We start from the raw sequence: 16,886 nt of genomic DNA on the forward strand, positions 1-16,886 counted from the left end.
CTCGGCGGCAGGAGAGGCCTCCCAGCGGCGGGACTTCGGCCCATCGCGGGCCGGAGAATCGCCGCAGGGGGCTCACCGCTCGGAGTGGCGCGTTTCCCGCCCCCGCCAATTCCCGGGTGGCGGAGAATTTCTGCCACGGCGGGGGCGGGCTTTTCGGTGGCACCGGGCGATTCTCCGACCCTGCTATCTCTATCTCTATCTCTATCCCTGTCTCTATCCTTTTGCAGACCTTTTATCTGCTATTGATGATTTGTTTTTCTACGATCTTGGTGTCATTGGCAAATTTAGCATGCATTTGGTCCTTTAATTCAAATCATTGATGTAGATTGGAAGTAGCTGAGGCCCCAGCACTGATCCTTGTGGCACTCTACTAGTTGCAGCTTTCCAACCTGAAAAAAACCCCATTTAACCCTTTTCTTTGCTTCCTGTTAGCCAACCAACATTTTATCCATATTATTCCTTATTTTATTCAATACTACTCCTTATACCATGTGCTCTTGAGTAAGCGTTGATGTGGCACTTGATCAAATGCCTTTGCGAATCCAAGTGCACCACATTCTCAGGTTTCCCTTTATCCACCTTACTTATTACTTCCTTAAAAATCTCTAAATTAGATTAACACAATTTCTCTTCCACAAAGCCATGTTGACTCTGCCTAATCAATCAGTATCCTTCTATAACCTCCTTCATAATGAATTTTAGTAATTTCCCAATGACAGGTGTTAGGCTAACATCTCTAGTTTCCTGCTTTTGTCACCCTCCTTTCTTGAATACAGGTGTGTAGAAGCCAGGTTTTTCTAATACACCTAATATAGGTAAAAATACCTGTTTAAGCGTAAATATTAATTCCCACTTTTAAAATTAAAGAAAACACATATTTTGCAAATTCATTGACACAGTTTTAAAGTAACACAGAAATCTGATAGACAAAAACTTTTCATTACATTTCTCCAAGGACAAGGGCGGAATCCATGGCAACGAGGTGGCAGGAGTGAAGGTTCTACTGTTCTCACGCCATTCGAGATTACATCCCATGACTTATACAAGCTGAAATATTTTAGACTATGTTGCCTTGTTTTTAATAAATGGACAGTTAGAACATCGAATCAAATATATATATTTGATTCCAACATTCTCAAAACAACAATTTCATAAAAGCAGCATAATTTACTTTACTAGATTGAAATAGACAGTTTGAATTACATTTTTGGAGTCATGTCCAGCGTGGCCTGACGAGATAGCATGAGGTCTCCATTGTTGCAGTAGTCAGGTCAGCATGAGGTCTCTATTGTTGCAGTAGTCAGGTCAGCATTAGACCAGTTTTTGCTGGCTTTGATAAAGCACAATATAGCATTCTTTAACATGCACAAGTAGGCAGACAGGCAACAATTAGAAGTAATGTTACATATTGAAGATGGACAGCTTGCCATCAAATCAAATGTGTTTGAGTCTAACCCAAACCAATTAGGATTATATTGGGGTGTGATCAGATCGCTTAAGACAGATATGAAATAGTATAACCATAGACAATTTTGCCACCATTTTAGAGAGAGTTAGGGTAGGGTTAGGTTAGGTTAGAGAGAGAGGGTTAGAAAGAGAGAGAAAGAGTTTTAGGCATCTATACTTTGATCTGAACTATTCACTGTCTCTCTGTATTCATATTTCATTTTCAGACTTTGACTTCAGACTTTGGCTTTTAATAGTTATGTTTTGAGCTGTTTGTCTAAGAAGATAATTCCTGTGATTCTTTGAAAGCTTCAAATTGTCTACAAATTGCCTTTTAAATGACTTTCAAGTTGTAATCAATAGAAGACAAATAAAACAATTCTTATTTGCACCTGACAAGTTTTAACTTGAATTTCTACTGAGTTCCAGTAATCGCAAGTGCAGCTGGTAACCTTGAATTGATGGTTTCAAAATCCCTCAACTGACACAGTCAAAATCCTACAAGGTGTTACATTTCTATTTTCCAATCCACTGGGACCCTACAAGAAAATAAAGAATTTTGTAAGATTATAACCAATGTATTCACTATCTCTGGATGCTGGCCACCTGGTCCCAGGGATTTGGGATCTAATAGTTTTCACAGCACCTTTGCCCAAGCGATGGTGATTGTTGTAATTTGTCCCACTTGTTTATCTTTTTGATTTTCAAATATCTTTGGGATGTTTTCTACGTCTTCCACAATGAAGACTGGACGCCGAATACCTGTTTAACATCTCCTCCATTTCCTTGTTTTCCATTATCAATTCCCCACATACACTCACTCTTGAGAACCAACGCTAGCTTTAGATATTCTTTATCTAAAGAGGGGCTGGTTTAGCTCACTCGGCTAAATTGCTGGCTTTTAAAGCAGACCAAGGCAGGCCAGCAGCACGGTTCGATTCCCGTACCAGCCTCCCCGGACAGGCGCCGGAATGTGGCGACTAGGGGCTTTTCACAGTAACTTCATTAAAGCCTACTTGTGACAATAAGCAATTTTCTTTTTCTTTTTCCATTTAAATACTTGTGGAACTCTTACTTTGTGAAGTGTTTCATTAATTTTGATCCTTCTCGAAGCCACTTTCTTACTCTGAGTTTTCTGAGAGTTATTAAATGTCTTCTTAAAAGTCTTTTACTGCATCTCTACTGTTCTACCTAGTTTCCCGGCACACTTTGCTAGACCTGTTTTCCTGCCCATATAAGTACCTTCAATCAGGTTTAAAACATTAGCTTTGGACCCACATTCACTCCTTCAATTTGATCATGAAATTCTATCATGTTATAATTGTCGTCACCTAAAGGCTCTTTAACCATGGGATTATTGATTGTTCCTGTCGCATTGTTCATTACTCGGTCTAGAATATCCTGCTCCCTTGTTGGCTCTATAATGTGCATCTCAAAAACATTGTCCCACACGTGCTCAACAAACTTATTTTCTTTTTTAAAAAATAAAAAAAATAACCCCGGGTTGCTGCTGCTGCCGGCCTATTTTCCTACCGTTCTGCCAGGAAGTCCAGGAAAGGCTGCCACCGCCTAAAAAAACCCTGCACTGATCCCCTCAGGGCGAATTTCACCCTCTCCAATTTGATGAACCCCGCCATATCATTGATCCAGGCCTCCACGCTTGGGGGCCTTGCATCCATCCACTGAAGCAAAATCCTCCGCCGGGCTACTAGGGACGCAAAGGCCAGAACACCGGCCTCTTTCGCCTCCTGCAGTCCCGGCTCCACTGTTACCCCAAATATCGCGAGCCCCCAGCCTGGCTCGACCCTGGATCCTACCACCCTCGACACCGTCCTAGCTACCCCCTTCCAAAATACCCCCAGCGCTGGGCATGCCCAGAACATATGGCCGTGGTTCGCTGGGCTCCCCGAGCACCTAGCACACCTGTCTTCGCCTCCGAAGAACCTGCTCATCCTCGTCCCGGTCATGTGAGCCCTATGTAGCACCTTGAGCTGTATGAGGCTAAGCCTCGCACAAGAAGAGGAGGAATTCACTCTTTCCAGGGCATCCGCCCACATCCCCTCCTCAATCTCCTCACCCAGCTCCTCTTCCCATTTACGACAAACTTATTTTCTAGGCTACATTTGCTGATCTGACTTGTTCAATCTACATGCCGATAAAAGTCACCCATAACCATTGTGTTATCTTCCTTACATAGTCCACTTATATCTTCCAGTATACCCTGTCCTACTGTTAGGGCTCTATAAACTGTTAAGTGATTTCTTACCTTTCGTATTTCTTATCTCTATCCATATTGATTCTCCATCTTGTTCTTTCGAGCTAAGATTATCTCTCACTACTATACAAATGACACCCTTAATTAACCGAGCTACCCAACAACTTTTCCGAGCTTCATATATTGTCAAAATGTCAAATGCCCTTCAATATTCAGGTCCTCAGCCTTAGTTCCCTGCAACCATGGGCGGGATCCGCCGACTACCCCCCCCCCCCCCCCCCCCCCCCCCCCCCCCCCGGGCCGGGTCGGAGAATCGCCGGGGGGCGGTGTGAATCCTGCCCCCGCCAGCTGCCGCATTCTCCAGCGCCGGGGATTTGGCGGGGGCGGGAATCGTGCCGTGCCGGTCGGCGGCTGCTGGCAGCGCCCCCCCCCCCCGCCGATTCTCCGGTCTGCGATGGGCCGAGTGGCCGCCAGTTTTTTTTGCCGGTCCCGCCGGCGTAAATTAGAGTAGGACCTTACCGGCAGGACCTGGCGGCGCAGGCGGCCCTCGCGGTCCTCGGGGGGGGGGCGCGGGGGGATCTGGCCCCGGGGATGCCCCCACGATGGCCTGGCCCACGATCGGGGCCCACCAATCCGCGGGCGGGCCTGTGCCGTGGGGGTACTCTGTTGTTCCGCGATGGCCGCTGTGCTCCTCTGCAATGGCAGACGTGGAGATGAACCCCCCCCCCCCGCGCATGCGCTGGTGCTCCCACGCATGTGCCAACTTGCGCCGGCCGTGGAGGCCCTTCGCCGCCGGTTGGCGTGGCGCTAAGCCCCTTCCCCGCCGGCTGGCGCGCGCACACCACTCCGGGGCCGGCCTAGCCCCTGAAGGCGCGGAGGATTCCGCACCTTTGGGGTGGCCCGACGCCAGAGTGGTTCACGTCACCCCTCAGCGCGAGACCCCCCGTCCCGCCAGGTAGGGAAGAACCCCGCTCCATGCCTCTTTGACGGTTATAATGTCATACATTTTTATTTCCATCTGTGCTGTCTACATTCAGGCACAGAGCCTTAGTTTGTCTTTTTATAATATTTTCAATCTCTGGCCTTGTTTTTTAGCGCATTCTTATGTTTGTACTCTTCTCCCTTCCTGCCACATTCTGGTTATCTTTACAGAAATCGCTACCCCGCTCCCGTACCTTGTTACACTTTAATTATACATCTTTCATGTGATCCCTTGCCCCTACTATTTTGTTTAAAGCCCTGTACCACTATGGTTATATGACTTGCCAGAAGACTGGCCCCAGCACAGTTCAGGTGCAGACCATCCCAATGGTACAGCTGCCATTTTCTCCAGTACTACTGCCAGTACCTCATGAATCATCCATTTTTCCCATACCAGTTTTTGATTCATGGCATGGCACAAGGTGGCGCGGTGGTTGCCACTGCTGCCTCATGGCGCTGGGTGGCTGTGTGGAGTTTGCACATTCTCCCTGTGACTGCATGGGTTTTCTCCTCGTGCTCCAGTTTCCTCCCTCAGTCTAAAAATGTGCAGGTTAGGTGGAATGGCCATGCTAAATTGTCCCTTAATGTCCAAGAGATGTCCAAGTTAGGTGGGGTTATGGGGCTATGAGGATAGGGCAGGGGAGTGGACCTAGGTAGAGTGCTCTTTTAGAGGGTTGGTACAGACTTAATGGGCCAAGCGGCCTCCTTCTGCACTGTAGGGGTTCTGTGGGTTTACATCTATCTCTCTAATCTTATTAACGTTATGCCAATTTGCTCATGGTTCAGGTAATAATACAGTGATTATTATCTTTTGCAGTTCTGCTTTTTAATTTAGTCCCACAACCCCAAGCAGAACATCCTTTCTAGTCCTACACTGGTAGACAGCAAACACAGCTCGATCATTTATTTAACAATGCAGTTAAGAGGAAAGCTCAAGCCATCATCGGTGATCCCCCTCACTCTTTATATCATCAATTTAAAAGGCTCTCTTCAGGCTGGTGCTTCCAAATGCCTCGAGCTAGGAAAAATCTGTTCAAGAGATCTTTTGTTCCCAGCTTACTAAATAACAATGTAAATTTAACTTGCTGTTTTTATTTATTTTAACCGCAGTAAGCGCTTTAATGACAGTGCAATGTGTTATGTTTGTATGGTATGTTTGTATGATATATATGCACAAATGTATTAATGTAGGTATACATGAAATATTTACTGTTTTTAATTAATGACTGCATGATTATATGTTATATTGGAGGTAAGGCAAAGACAAAATTTCCACTTTTGTGTGGACCATACAGTTCTATTCTATTCTCTCTATGTCATCGGTACAATCACAGACCACAACTGGATCCTTCCCATACCAATGCATGTTCCTCACTATCCTGAGCAAATGTCCCGAATCCTGGCATTGGGCAGGAAACACAGCCGTCTGGATTCACGCTGCTGCTGCAGAGAACTGTCGATTTCCCCAACTAAACTGTTCTCCACTACAATTACATTCCTATTAATTCCCCCACTTGAATGACTTCCCATATGTGGCACCATGGTCAGTTCGCTCATCCACCCTGCTGACCCAAAGTGACCTCCTTCTGCGCTGTAGGGGTTCTATGGTTTTACATCTCTCTAATCTCACAAGCTATAAGAACCTCAAACCAATGGACAATTAACTTCTCAATCTCTTTACCTGTCTCACTTGCAGTCACACACTTCTGTCCCTGACTACTGACTAAATCCGAAGGCCCTTATCCAAGAGGTGTGACAGCCTCCTGCAGTAAGGTGTCCAGGTAACTCTGCCATCCCTGCCCCTTGATGCATCGCAATGCCTGCAACTCTGACTCTCGCTCAATGACTGAGCAGAAGCTTTGAAATGTTACAATGGTTAGTAAATTATCCCTTAGTGTCCAAAAGGTTAGGTTAGGTTACAGGGATAGGGCGTGGACCTAGATAGGGTGCTCTTTTGGAGGGTTGGTACAGACTTGATTGGCCGAATGGCACTGTAGTTATTCTATGTGCAATATATATGAATCTGACATGAGTTTCCTGTAAACACTTAAAGATGTTTGCCAAAAACAACATTTGAGAGGATAATGCTTCTGCATTGTCAACTTTGACCCAGGATCCATGTGTCCACATAGAACATGCATATATATGAATGGCACACGCCTTCTTTACAAACAATATTCATCTATCAATCTAGACTTGTTCTTACAGTTCAAGGGTTCAATATTGTGTCAATAAATTGTCCTTTATAGATGGGTTAATTAATGGCACCTTCTTATTTTGGGGAGACTTTTCCCAATCAATCAATCGAGCCTCTTAGCCTGAGTATACCCCCAACCCTGTGAATAAACTCCTGTCCCTCTCCTTCCCTGGAAATGACCCACTTCTGCTTCCAAGATTGCCTTCTCCTCATGTGGACTTACTTGGACATCACCAATCCGCTTCCCACCTGACTGGAACCCAAGCCTGTCAGTCAGGTTTGACCTCAGATGGGTAACTGGTCAATCAATCATCACATGTAAGCTGAGCAGGGGAAGGTCCCCAACTTCCATGGACCCCTCTGGATCTCCCTTCCCGTTCCCAGCACATCAGGTAAATACAATTTCAGCCCTTGAACTTGCACCACTTGTTAGACCATAAGACCATAAGACGTAGGAGTGGAAGTAAGGCCATTCGGCCCATCGAGTCCACTCCGCCATTCAATCATGGCTGATGGGCATTTCAACTCCACCTACCAGCATTTTCCCCGTAGCCCTTAATTCCTCGCGACATCAAGAATTTATCTCTCTCTGCCTTGAAGCCATTTAGCGTCCCGGCCTCCACTGCACTCCGCGGCAATGAATTCCACAGGCCCACCACTCTCTGGCTGAAGAAATGTCTCCGCATTTCTGTTCTGAATTTACCCCCTCTAATTCTAAGGCTGTGCCCACGGGTCCTCGTCTCCTCGCCTAACGGAAACAGTTTCTTTGCGTCCACCCTTTCTAAGCCATGTATTATCTTGTAAGTTTCTATTAGATCTCCCCTTAACCTTCTAAACTCCAATGAATACAATCCCAGGATCCTCAGCCGTTCCTCATATGTTAGACCCGCCATTCCAGGGATCATCTGTGTGAATCTCCGCTGGACACGCTCCAGTGCCAGTATGTCCTTCCTGAGATGTGGGGCCCAAAACTGGACACAGTACTCCAAATGGGGCCTAACCAGAGCCTTATAAAGGCTCAGTAGCACATCGCTGCTTTTATATTCCAACCCTCTTGAGATAAATAACAACATTGCATTCGCTTTCTTAATCACGGATTCAACCTGCATGTTTACCTTTAGGGAATCCTCGACTAGCACTCCCAGATCCCTTTGTACTTTGGCATTATGAATTTTCTCACCGTTTAGAAAGTAGTCTATGCTTGGATTCTTTTTTCCAAAGTGCAAGACCTCACATTTTCTCACGTTGAATTGCATCAGCCATTTCCTGCACCACTTTCCCAAACTGTCTAGATCCTTCTGCAGCCTCCCCACTTCCTCAGCACTACCTGCCTGACCACCTAACTTCGTATCATCGGCAAACTTTGCTAGAATGCCCCCAGTCCCTTCATCCAGATCATTAATATATATGGTGAACAGCTGCGGCCCCAACACTGAACCCTGTGGGACACCGCTGGTCACCGGCTGCCATTCCGAAAAAGAACCTTTTATCCCAACTCTCTGCCTTCTGTCAGACAGCCAATCCTCAACCCATGCCAGTAGCTCACCTCGAACACCATGGGCCCTCACCTTACTCAGCAGCCTCCTGTGTGGCACCTTACCAAAGGCCTTTTGGAAATCCAGATAGACCACATCCACTGGGTTTCCCTGGTCTAACCTACTTGTCACCTCCTCAAAGAATTCTAACAGGTCGTCAGGCACGACCTCCCCTTACTAAATCCATGTTGACTTGTTCTAATCCGACCCTGCTCTTCCAAGAATTTAGAAATCTCATCCTTAACGATCAATTCTAGAATTTTACCAACAACCGAGGTTAGGCTAATTGGCCTATAATTTTCCATCTTTTGTCTTGATCCTTTCTTGAACAAGGGGGTTACAACAGCGATCTTCCAATCGTCCGGGACTTTCCCTGACTCCAGTGATTTTTGAAAGATCTCAACCAACGGTTCCGCTATTTCTTCAGCCACCTCCCTCAGAACTCTAGGATGTAGCCCATCGGGGCCAGGAGATTTGTCAATTTTAAGACCTTTTAGCTTTTTTAGCACCATCTCTTTTGTAATGGCAACCATACTCAACGCAGCCCCCTGACCCTTTATAATTTTTGGGATATTACTCATGTCTTCCACTGTGAAGACAGGCGCAAAGTACTTATTAAGTTCTCCAGCCATTTCCTCGTCTCCCATCACTAGCCTTCCAGAATCAGTTTGAATTGGCCCAATGTCTACTTTGGCCTGTCGTTTGTTTCTTATGTATTGAAAGAAACTTTTACTATCATTTCTTATATTACTGGCTAGCCTGCCTTCATATTTGATCCTCTCCTTCCTTATTTGTCTCTTTGTTAACCTCTGTTTGTTTTTGTAGCCTTCCCAATCTTCTGATTTCCCAGTGCTTTTGGCCACTTTATAGGATCTCTCTTTTTCTTTGATACATTTCCTGACCTCCTTTGTCAGCCATGGCTGTCTAATCCCTCCCTGGATAATCTTTCTTTTCTTGGGGATGAACCTCTGTACAGTGTCCTCAATTATGCATACAAACTCCTGCCATTTTTGCTCTGCTGTCTTCCCCACTAGGGTCTGCTTCCAGTCAATTTTTGCCAGTTCCTCTCTCATGCCCTCGTAATTACCTTTATTTAACTGTAACACCATTACATCCGATTTTGCCTTCTCTCTTTCAAACTGCAGACTGAACTCAACCATATTATGATCGCTGCTTCCTAAGTGTTCCCTTACTTTAAGATCTTTTATAAAGTCTGGTTCATTACATAGCACTAGGTCCAGGGTAGCCTACTCCCTTGTGGGCTCCATGACAAGCTGTTCCAAAAAGCCATCTTGTAAGCATTCCATGAATTCCTTTTCTTTGGATCCACTGGCTACGTTATTTACCCAATCCACCTGCATATTGAAGTCCCCCATGATCACCGTGACCTTGCCTTTCTGACATGCCTTTTCTATTTCCCGGTACATGTTGCGCCCCTGGTCCTGACCACTGTTAGGAGGTCTGTACATAACTCCCATTATGGTTTTTTTGCCTTTGTGGTTCCTCAATTCTACCCACACAGACTCCACATCATCCGACCCTATGTCGTTTAGTGCCATAGATTTAATTTTGTTCTTAACTAACAAGGCAACCCCACTCCCTCGGCCCACCTCCCTGTCTTTTCGATAGGTTGTATATCCTTGGATGTTTAACTGCCAGTCCTGAACCCCCTGCAGCCATGTCTCTGTGATGCCTACCACATCATAATCATTCACGATGATCTGTGCCATTAGTTCGTCTACTTTGTTACAAATGCTACGAGCATTCAGGTAAAGTGCCTTAATGCTAACTTTCTTATCATTACAGATATTGGAAGTCCTAAGATGTCCAAAGTTATCCTTCCTTTTTGTTGCATTCCTAGTCTGCCTCAAGCTTAAATCCACCTGCCTACATGTTATCCTCCTGCGTACCTTGCCATTTAACTCCATGCTCCCTGTTGCTTTCACTTTCCCTTCCCCCCAACTCAGAAGTTTAAAGTCCTACTGACCACCCTATTTATCCTCTTCGCTAGAACACTGGTTCCAGATCGGTTCAGGTGGAGACCGTCCCAACGGTACAGATCCCCCCGGTTCCAAAACTGATGCCAATGCCCCATGAAGTGGAATCCCTCTTTCCCACACCACTTCTTAACATTTGAACCGTGATCATGTTCTACAATAATAGTATTGGTCTTTCATAGGAATATGGCAACAAAATAATAATCCATTCAGCAAAAACTTCCAAGGGCTGCTGGGCAGTTCCATGGGATGTGATAGGTAGTTTACTGAATACTATTGGTTTCTTGTCTAATGTTCTTTATTTCCCTTTCAGTTAAAATTTCTCTACACAATTTAATGAAGGATGGTACATTCAAAGCGATCTTCCCACTTCATGAGGTAAATGTTCTTAATTCTGGTTATAAAAGAAATAGCCTTCACTTATACAGTGCCTGATCTTATGCAGTCATACTTTTGAAATAGTCATTTTGTTTTGTAGGCAAATACATCAACCAATTTTGGTAAAGTCTCACAATCATGAAATGTGATGAGTGGCTATTCAATCTGTTTTTAATGGTGGTGGTTCATGGATAAATATTTGAGAACTCCCACTCTTCTTTAGTTGAATGCCAGAGGTGAGGTTAGCAAGGTTCTTTTACATTCACCTGAACCAGGAGACAAGACCTTGGTTTAAGTTCTCATTACATTCTCAACCAATATTTCCTCCAAGCTATGTGACCAGTAACCCAGACGTTTCAGTGCAGGCTGAGCATAAGTCAGCTCTTTAAGTTACCATGCGTGTCTGGCCAAACAAAAAAAATTATCCAGCCTATGCACATAAATGAATAGGCAACACACAGCAGAAACAAGGGAACAATGCTTCCAACAATACAGTACACTCACTACTGCACTGAAGTATCAATCTATAATAGCATCTTAATATCCTGAACCCATGATCTTTACGCACAAAATTCTCCGTTGCCAAAGTGACACTTAATATTTTCAATTCAACAGGCACTGTGGCACAGTGGTTAGCACTGCTGCCTCACTGTTCCAGGACCCGAGTTCAATTCTTGCCTTGAGTGACTGTGTGGGAACTCCGCATATTCTCCAGTGTCCCCATGGGTTTCCGTCCGTTGCTCTAGTTTCCTCGCACAGTCCAAAGATGTGCAGATTAGGTGGATTGGCCATGCTAAATTGCCCTTTAGTTTGCAAAGATGTGCAGGTTTGGTGGGGTTATGGGGATAGGATGGGGGTTGGGCCTAAATAGGGTGCTTTTTCAGAGGGTCAATGCAGACTTGATGAGCCAAATGGCCTCCTTATGTACTTGAATTCTATGGTTCTGTGGTTTAATGAATTGAGTCACCAAACAATTCAAAAGGGTGCAACCTTAATAAATTGATTCAGTTTTATCAGTGACCTGGAGCGTGCGCACCCAACCCGTGATGATGTTGGGCATACATCCCAACGTCATTGCACGCCCTCGATATATTTTGGTTGGCGAATTAAAAATCCAAATCTAATGCTGCCCATGCGAATTTAAAACTCATTGCATGAGCAACATGGGCAGGTGGACCAAGTGGGTGGCATGGTAGCACAGTCGTTAGCACTGTTGCTTCACATCTCCAGGGCCCCAGGTTCAATTCCTGGCTTGGGTCACTGTCTGTGCGGAGTCTGCATGTTCTCCCCGTGTCTGCATGGGTTTCTCGGGGTGCTCCGGCTTCCTCCCACAGTCCAAAGATGTTCAGGTTAGGTAAATTGGCCATGCTAAATTGTCCTTTGTGTCCAAAAAGGATAGGTGGAGTTACTGGGTTACGGGGATAGGGTGGAGGTGTGGGCTTAAGTGGGGTGCTTTTTCCAAGGGCTGGTGCAGACTTGATGGGCCAAATGGCCTTCTTCTGCACTGTAAATTCTATGATTCTATGAACCAAATTTGTTACATTTGCATGCTAGGGTGGGATAAAAGGGCCCTGCTGCAAATACTGGTTGAGGAGTTAGTCGTTGTAGGGATGAGGTGAGTTGGTGTTCTGGATGGTTGATAAGAGTGTTTCTGTGTGGGGTACATAAGAGTGCGGAGCGAGGGCAGCACGGTGGTGCAGTGGTTAGCACTGCTGCCTCACGGCGCCGAGGTCCCAGGTTCAATCCTGGCTCTAGGTCATTGTCCATGTGGAGTTTGCACATTCTCCCCCTGTTTGCTTGGGTTTCGCACCCACAACCCAAAGATGTGCAGGATAGGTGGATTGGCCACACTAAATTGACCCTTAACTGGAAAAAATTAATTGGGTACTCTAAATTTATTTTAAAAAATAATAGCGTGGAGCTCATATGAAATTTCTGTCCTCACGCACCAGAGGCTTGGGTCCCTCAAATCAACCTTTGCACACGCTGAGCCCCAGTAGGCAACTGCTGCTGGGTATTGTCTACTTAGCAAGGAGTACCCCCTCCTTTGAGGAGGAACAAAAACTGAGGCTTGGCGTTCATCATGCCCCTTGGACTAGGTCAGCCAGGAAGAATTTACCACCATTGCGGGAAACCCGCATCCAGGGTGCCATTGATTGCACCCATGTGGCTATCAAGGCACCAGTTGGCCAGCTGGGAGCTTTTGTCAATAGGAAGGGGTTTCACTTGATGAACGCTTAGGTTGTATATGAGCACAAGATACAGATACTGCAGGTGTATGCAAGGTGTCCTGGCATTCTTTATGACTTGCTTGTACCCAGGCTCTTCATTGCTCCAGCTCGTCTAGATGGGTGGTTGATAAAGGTTACATGGTGAAAATGTGGCTGATGAAAACCTTTCAGGTGACCAAGGGCAGACACTGAGGAAAGATACAATCACTGCCATGTATCCACAAGGGTGGTGGTGGAGAGGACCACTGGGCTGCTGAAGATAAGATTCAGTTGCGTCGACTGTTGAGTAAACCTTACAGTACCTGCCCGAGTGAGTGTCACTCATTGTAGTTGTCTAGTGCGCTCTTTACAATCTTGCTCTCTCCAGGGGGCAACATATTGAACAGAAGGACACTGATGCTGCAGTACTTGCCTCAGACATGGACACCGATGAGGACTCAGATACTGGGCATCTAGAAGCCGGGGTGGCAATCCAGACCTTTAGGGAGGCAGGAGCACCAGGGATGCCCTGATTTAGCATTTCTTCAGATGGTCTGGCATGCCTTGCCTTCCTACATCAGCACTGGGCACTAGTAATCCCAAACACATAGCACTCATCCATTCCGTGAGCCCATTTCAATCCAAATAAAGTTTGACACTCCGGACATCTTTGAGCAGGCAATGATGAGTTTGAAACCAATGCAGCACCAGGACACCGCTGGCTTGAGTGCAGTATGATATTTATGGTGATAAGTTCAAGATGAAATTAATTAAATCAAATCCACCTAGATCATGAGCTTAGTTCTTTAAATGAAAATAAATCAATAACATTGTGGACCTTTGCTTGTGACTCGGATGTCATGAGCTTATGTTTGCTATGTCTAGTGCCCCTCCAAGCTGATGGTGGCATTGGAGGCAGGTTGCAAATGCAGTGCCCTGCTGATGCAGATGATTTTGGCGGCAATTATCTATCGGTGGAGTCTGAGTAAGCACCCTCCGGGAGTGTTTGATTGTTAACATTACTAGGCAACCACCAGTCGCCGCGGACTCATAGGATGGAGTGCAACTGGCAGAGAAGTTGGTGCCCTTGTCTGGAGCTGTGTGAGAAGAGTCCATGTGAGAAGAGATGGCAGCAACCTCGTCCGCCATTTTGAGGTGAGCCCTCACTTCCCTGCTCACCCATGAAGGACGGGCAACCATCAGTGACCCTGGTTGGTGCCTCCTTCCCGCACACAGGCATTGACTTCCTGAGGTCAAGGGACTGTGTAAGCGTTTGCAGGCCCAAACGCAAACCCAGTGACATGTCATTGCGTTCCTAGAGATGCCTCTCCATGAGAGTCACCACTGTCAATGGATGAGACTGTGCGCCCGGAGCTCACCACAGCACTCAAGAGACCATGGCACACACCCTCGGGCTTCACTGCCAGGTGTCCCCACGCATACCACTGGACAAGCAGCCTTTGCCACCTTTTGGACAGCCCATCACCTCTCTTGGTCTCAACATGGCCTTTGTCGTCAGCAGACCCCTGATTGCTGGCACACTGGACACTCACTGCCTCCACCATCTGCCCACGCGCGCTTGAAGTGTCCTCACTACTGTGCCCTAACAACTCTTCATTTTAAAAAAAATGTGTTTATTAAAGTTTTACATTTTATACACTCATCAATGGTATGTGCATCGGTTAAAATATACAAGACATTTCCCTTGGTTGGACCCACCCTCCCTCCCCTCCCCTCCTTTTGTTGTTTCAGGCACTTTTCTTGGGTAGCTTGTCATACAGTGGGCAGTTATCTTCTATTTACATATATGCGGTGCTACCCCCTTCCCTATCCTTTGTCGTTTGGCCCCACCCCCTTCTTCACCCCCCTCCCATATCTTACCTTTGGTGTTTCTTTGAGGGTTCTGTTTCTTGTGGCCTTGCTCTGGGTCCCCTGATATCTGTTTTGGCTGTCTAACAGCCTCCCCATCCTCTCTCTCTGGTCTAACAACTCTTCCATCATGGTCACTGCCACCAGTGTGCCTCTTTCTGCATGGGTACTGGGTGCTCAAAAATGGTGTGCAATGTGTGCATTCCTCGATGTCTCGAGTGTCAAGGGAATCATCTGTGTCTTGGCTGGTTCTGGCAGATGGATTACCTGAGGGATGAAAACACAGGGTAAGATTCATAAATCACATCAGGCAGATTAATATCTCAGCACACGCTTGCCAGCGTGGTTGGACTTTGTTGTATTGAGGTTACTCAGTGTCCGACGGGCAAATGAGGTCATTATGAAACCCTCCTTCATCACTTTTACCCTGTTTGTGTCTTCAGACATGCCACAACTTGATGATCTACCAGCTTGCCCACCAGCACCAGGGATCCCATCTTATGGCTGGTGAAGATCGCCAGGTTTGGCACTCCACCACTAGTGGCAAATCGCTCCCAATTGTTGTGGCTTTGTTTCTCCTGCAAATCAGTGCAGAGCTCCATTGAATGCTGAAACCTTCACCTCAAACACCATATCATGCTGCCCCCCAACTCATTACAGCCCCAAGAGGTTTGAGAATGTTTCCACCCCCTTTGGACAACCGGAACCTTTGATGGACCAAAGGCTGCTGAATCATTTCTCCAGCCTTGGGCCATTCGGGCTCTGAGACTACATGAAACCCTCACACTTAATTGCAACCATGGATGGCCTCCCTCCTCAGTGCCCCATTCAGCACAATGCCTACTCAGAACTCACCAGTGCTGAGCACCTGAGTGTTTGAATCTTTCCTGGCCCTGGATCCATGTTGTCCAGACAAGCTCATGGCCATTGACTTCTGCTGCCACGTCGGTCCATGCCTTCTTGGTGAGGTGAGTTGGTCTTCTCCTTCCATCCTCCGGTATCTAGGCATTGCTCCTTTGTTACTGCCTCCACCAGGGTTTGGAGGCAGTCATCTGGGAAAAGGGACACTTGCTGGCTGCTGGAACTCCCCTCCCATCTGCTGTGGCTTCTTGCAGCTGCCATTTCCTGCAGTTTCCTTTATGCTGATTATTCAGCGGCCTGAAGACTTTGCTTTTAAAGTTCACGGTGCATTGCCAATGGACACAGTGCCCACCACAGTCAGTGTAATATCACAAGATTTAATTGGTTTCAGGTGGGACCAAGATTTGCAGTCCCTTCCGGTCCCGCCTTCCGATCGCTAAATTCTACTCCAGGTTTTAAAACTGTATTCCGTCATAACAATATAATAATATCTTACTGGCATTTTATCATACCCACTGCTAGAAATTTGTTATTTTTAATCTAACTTAATAAAGCCAGACATAATCCGAAGATCACATTGAAAAAGTTTGTTCTTCTGCAGATACCAAAAGCAGTCCTCTGCAGTGACTTAGTTAAAATAAAATTCTGCTTATTTTATGTGGTTTTAGCAGGATACAGAAAAGTCTCCTTGGAAAAGCATTCTGATGTGAACTGGTTTCCCAAAAGTGGACATGTGCTGCAAAGACTGCAGTGAATATTGGCAAGATTACTTGTTGTAGCACATCTCTTAAAAAAAGGATCATTGCCTGTGCCTTTGTGTCCCATTGGTACATTTTGTTTCATATTTTGGTTAATTATGCTCCATTATACGTTATACTCCATCATTTTACTTAATTTATTCTTGTTTTCTGCTAGTTTTGATATTATACTGTACAAAAGTCCTATGTATTCTGAATGTGCAGAAGGAGTAAGATAGTGTATGAGGGAATCAATAAACACAAGGAGTTGACGTCCGGTGGTAGCTATGGAGGAGTAGGTCGCACATTTGGTGGCTTCCGCTCGGGTCGGAACTTTGGACCTTTTTCCCCGATTTTTTTTGTCGGATCTGAAGTGGAAAATTGATGTTGGATGCAATTGTGAAGAGGAATCCTACATCAGTGCATTGGGAAGCAGACCAGGAGTACTCGTAAAGGAAGA

The 16,886-nt window shown here is 45.9% G+C and overlaps 1 protein-coding gene across 1 annotated transcript in view; it reads left to right on the top strand.

The window, feature by feature from the left end:
• LOC119971674 (anoctamin-9-like) overlaps positions 1 to 16,886 on the top strand; it is a 239,037-nt gene that overhangs the window by 71,252 nt on the left and 150,899 nt on the right. The window contains exon 6 of the mRNA XM_038807553.1: positions 10,685 to 10,749. Within this exon, the coding sequence (XP_038663481.1) occupies positions 10,685 to 10,749 (65 nt within the window). The remainder of the gene's footprint in view (positions 1 to 10,684; positions 10,750 to 16,886) is intronic.

This window comes from Scyliorhinus canicula, chromosome 9 (assembly GCF_902713615.1).
Source record: "Scyliorhinus canicula chromosome 9, sScyCan1.1, whole genome shotgun sequence".
Classification (NCBI taxonomy): Eukaryota; Metazoa; Chordata; class Chondrichthyes; order Carcharhiniformes; family Scyliorhinidae; genus Scyliorhinus; species Scyliorhinus canicula.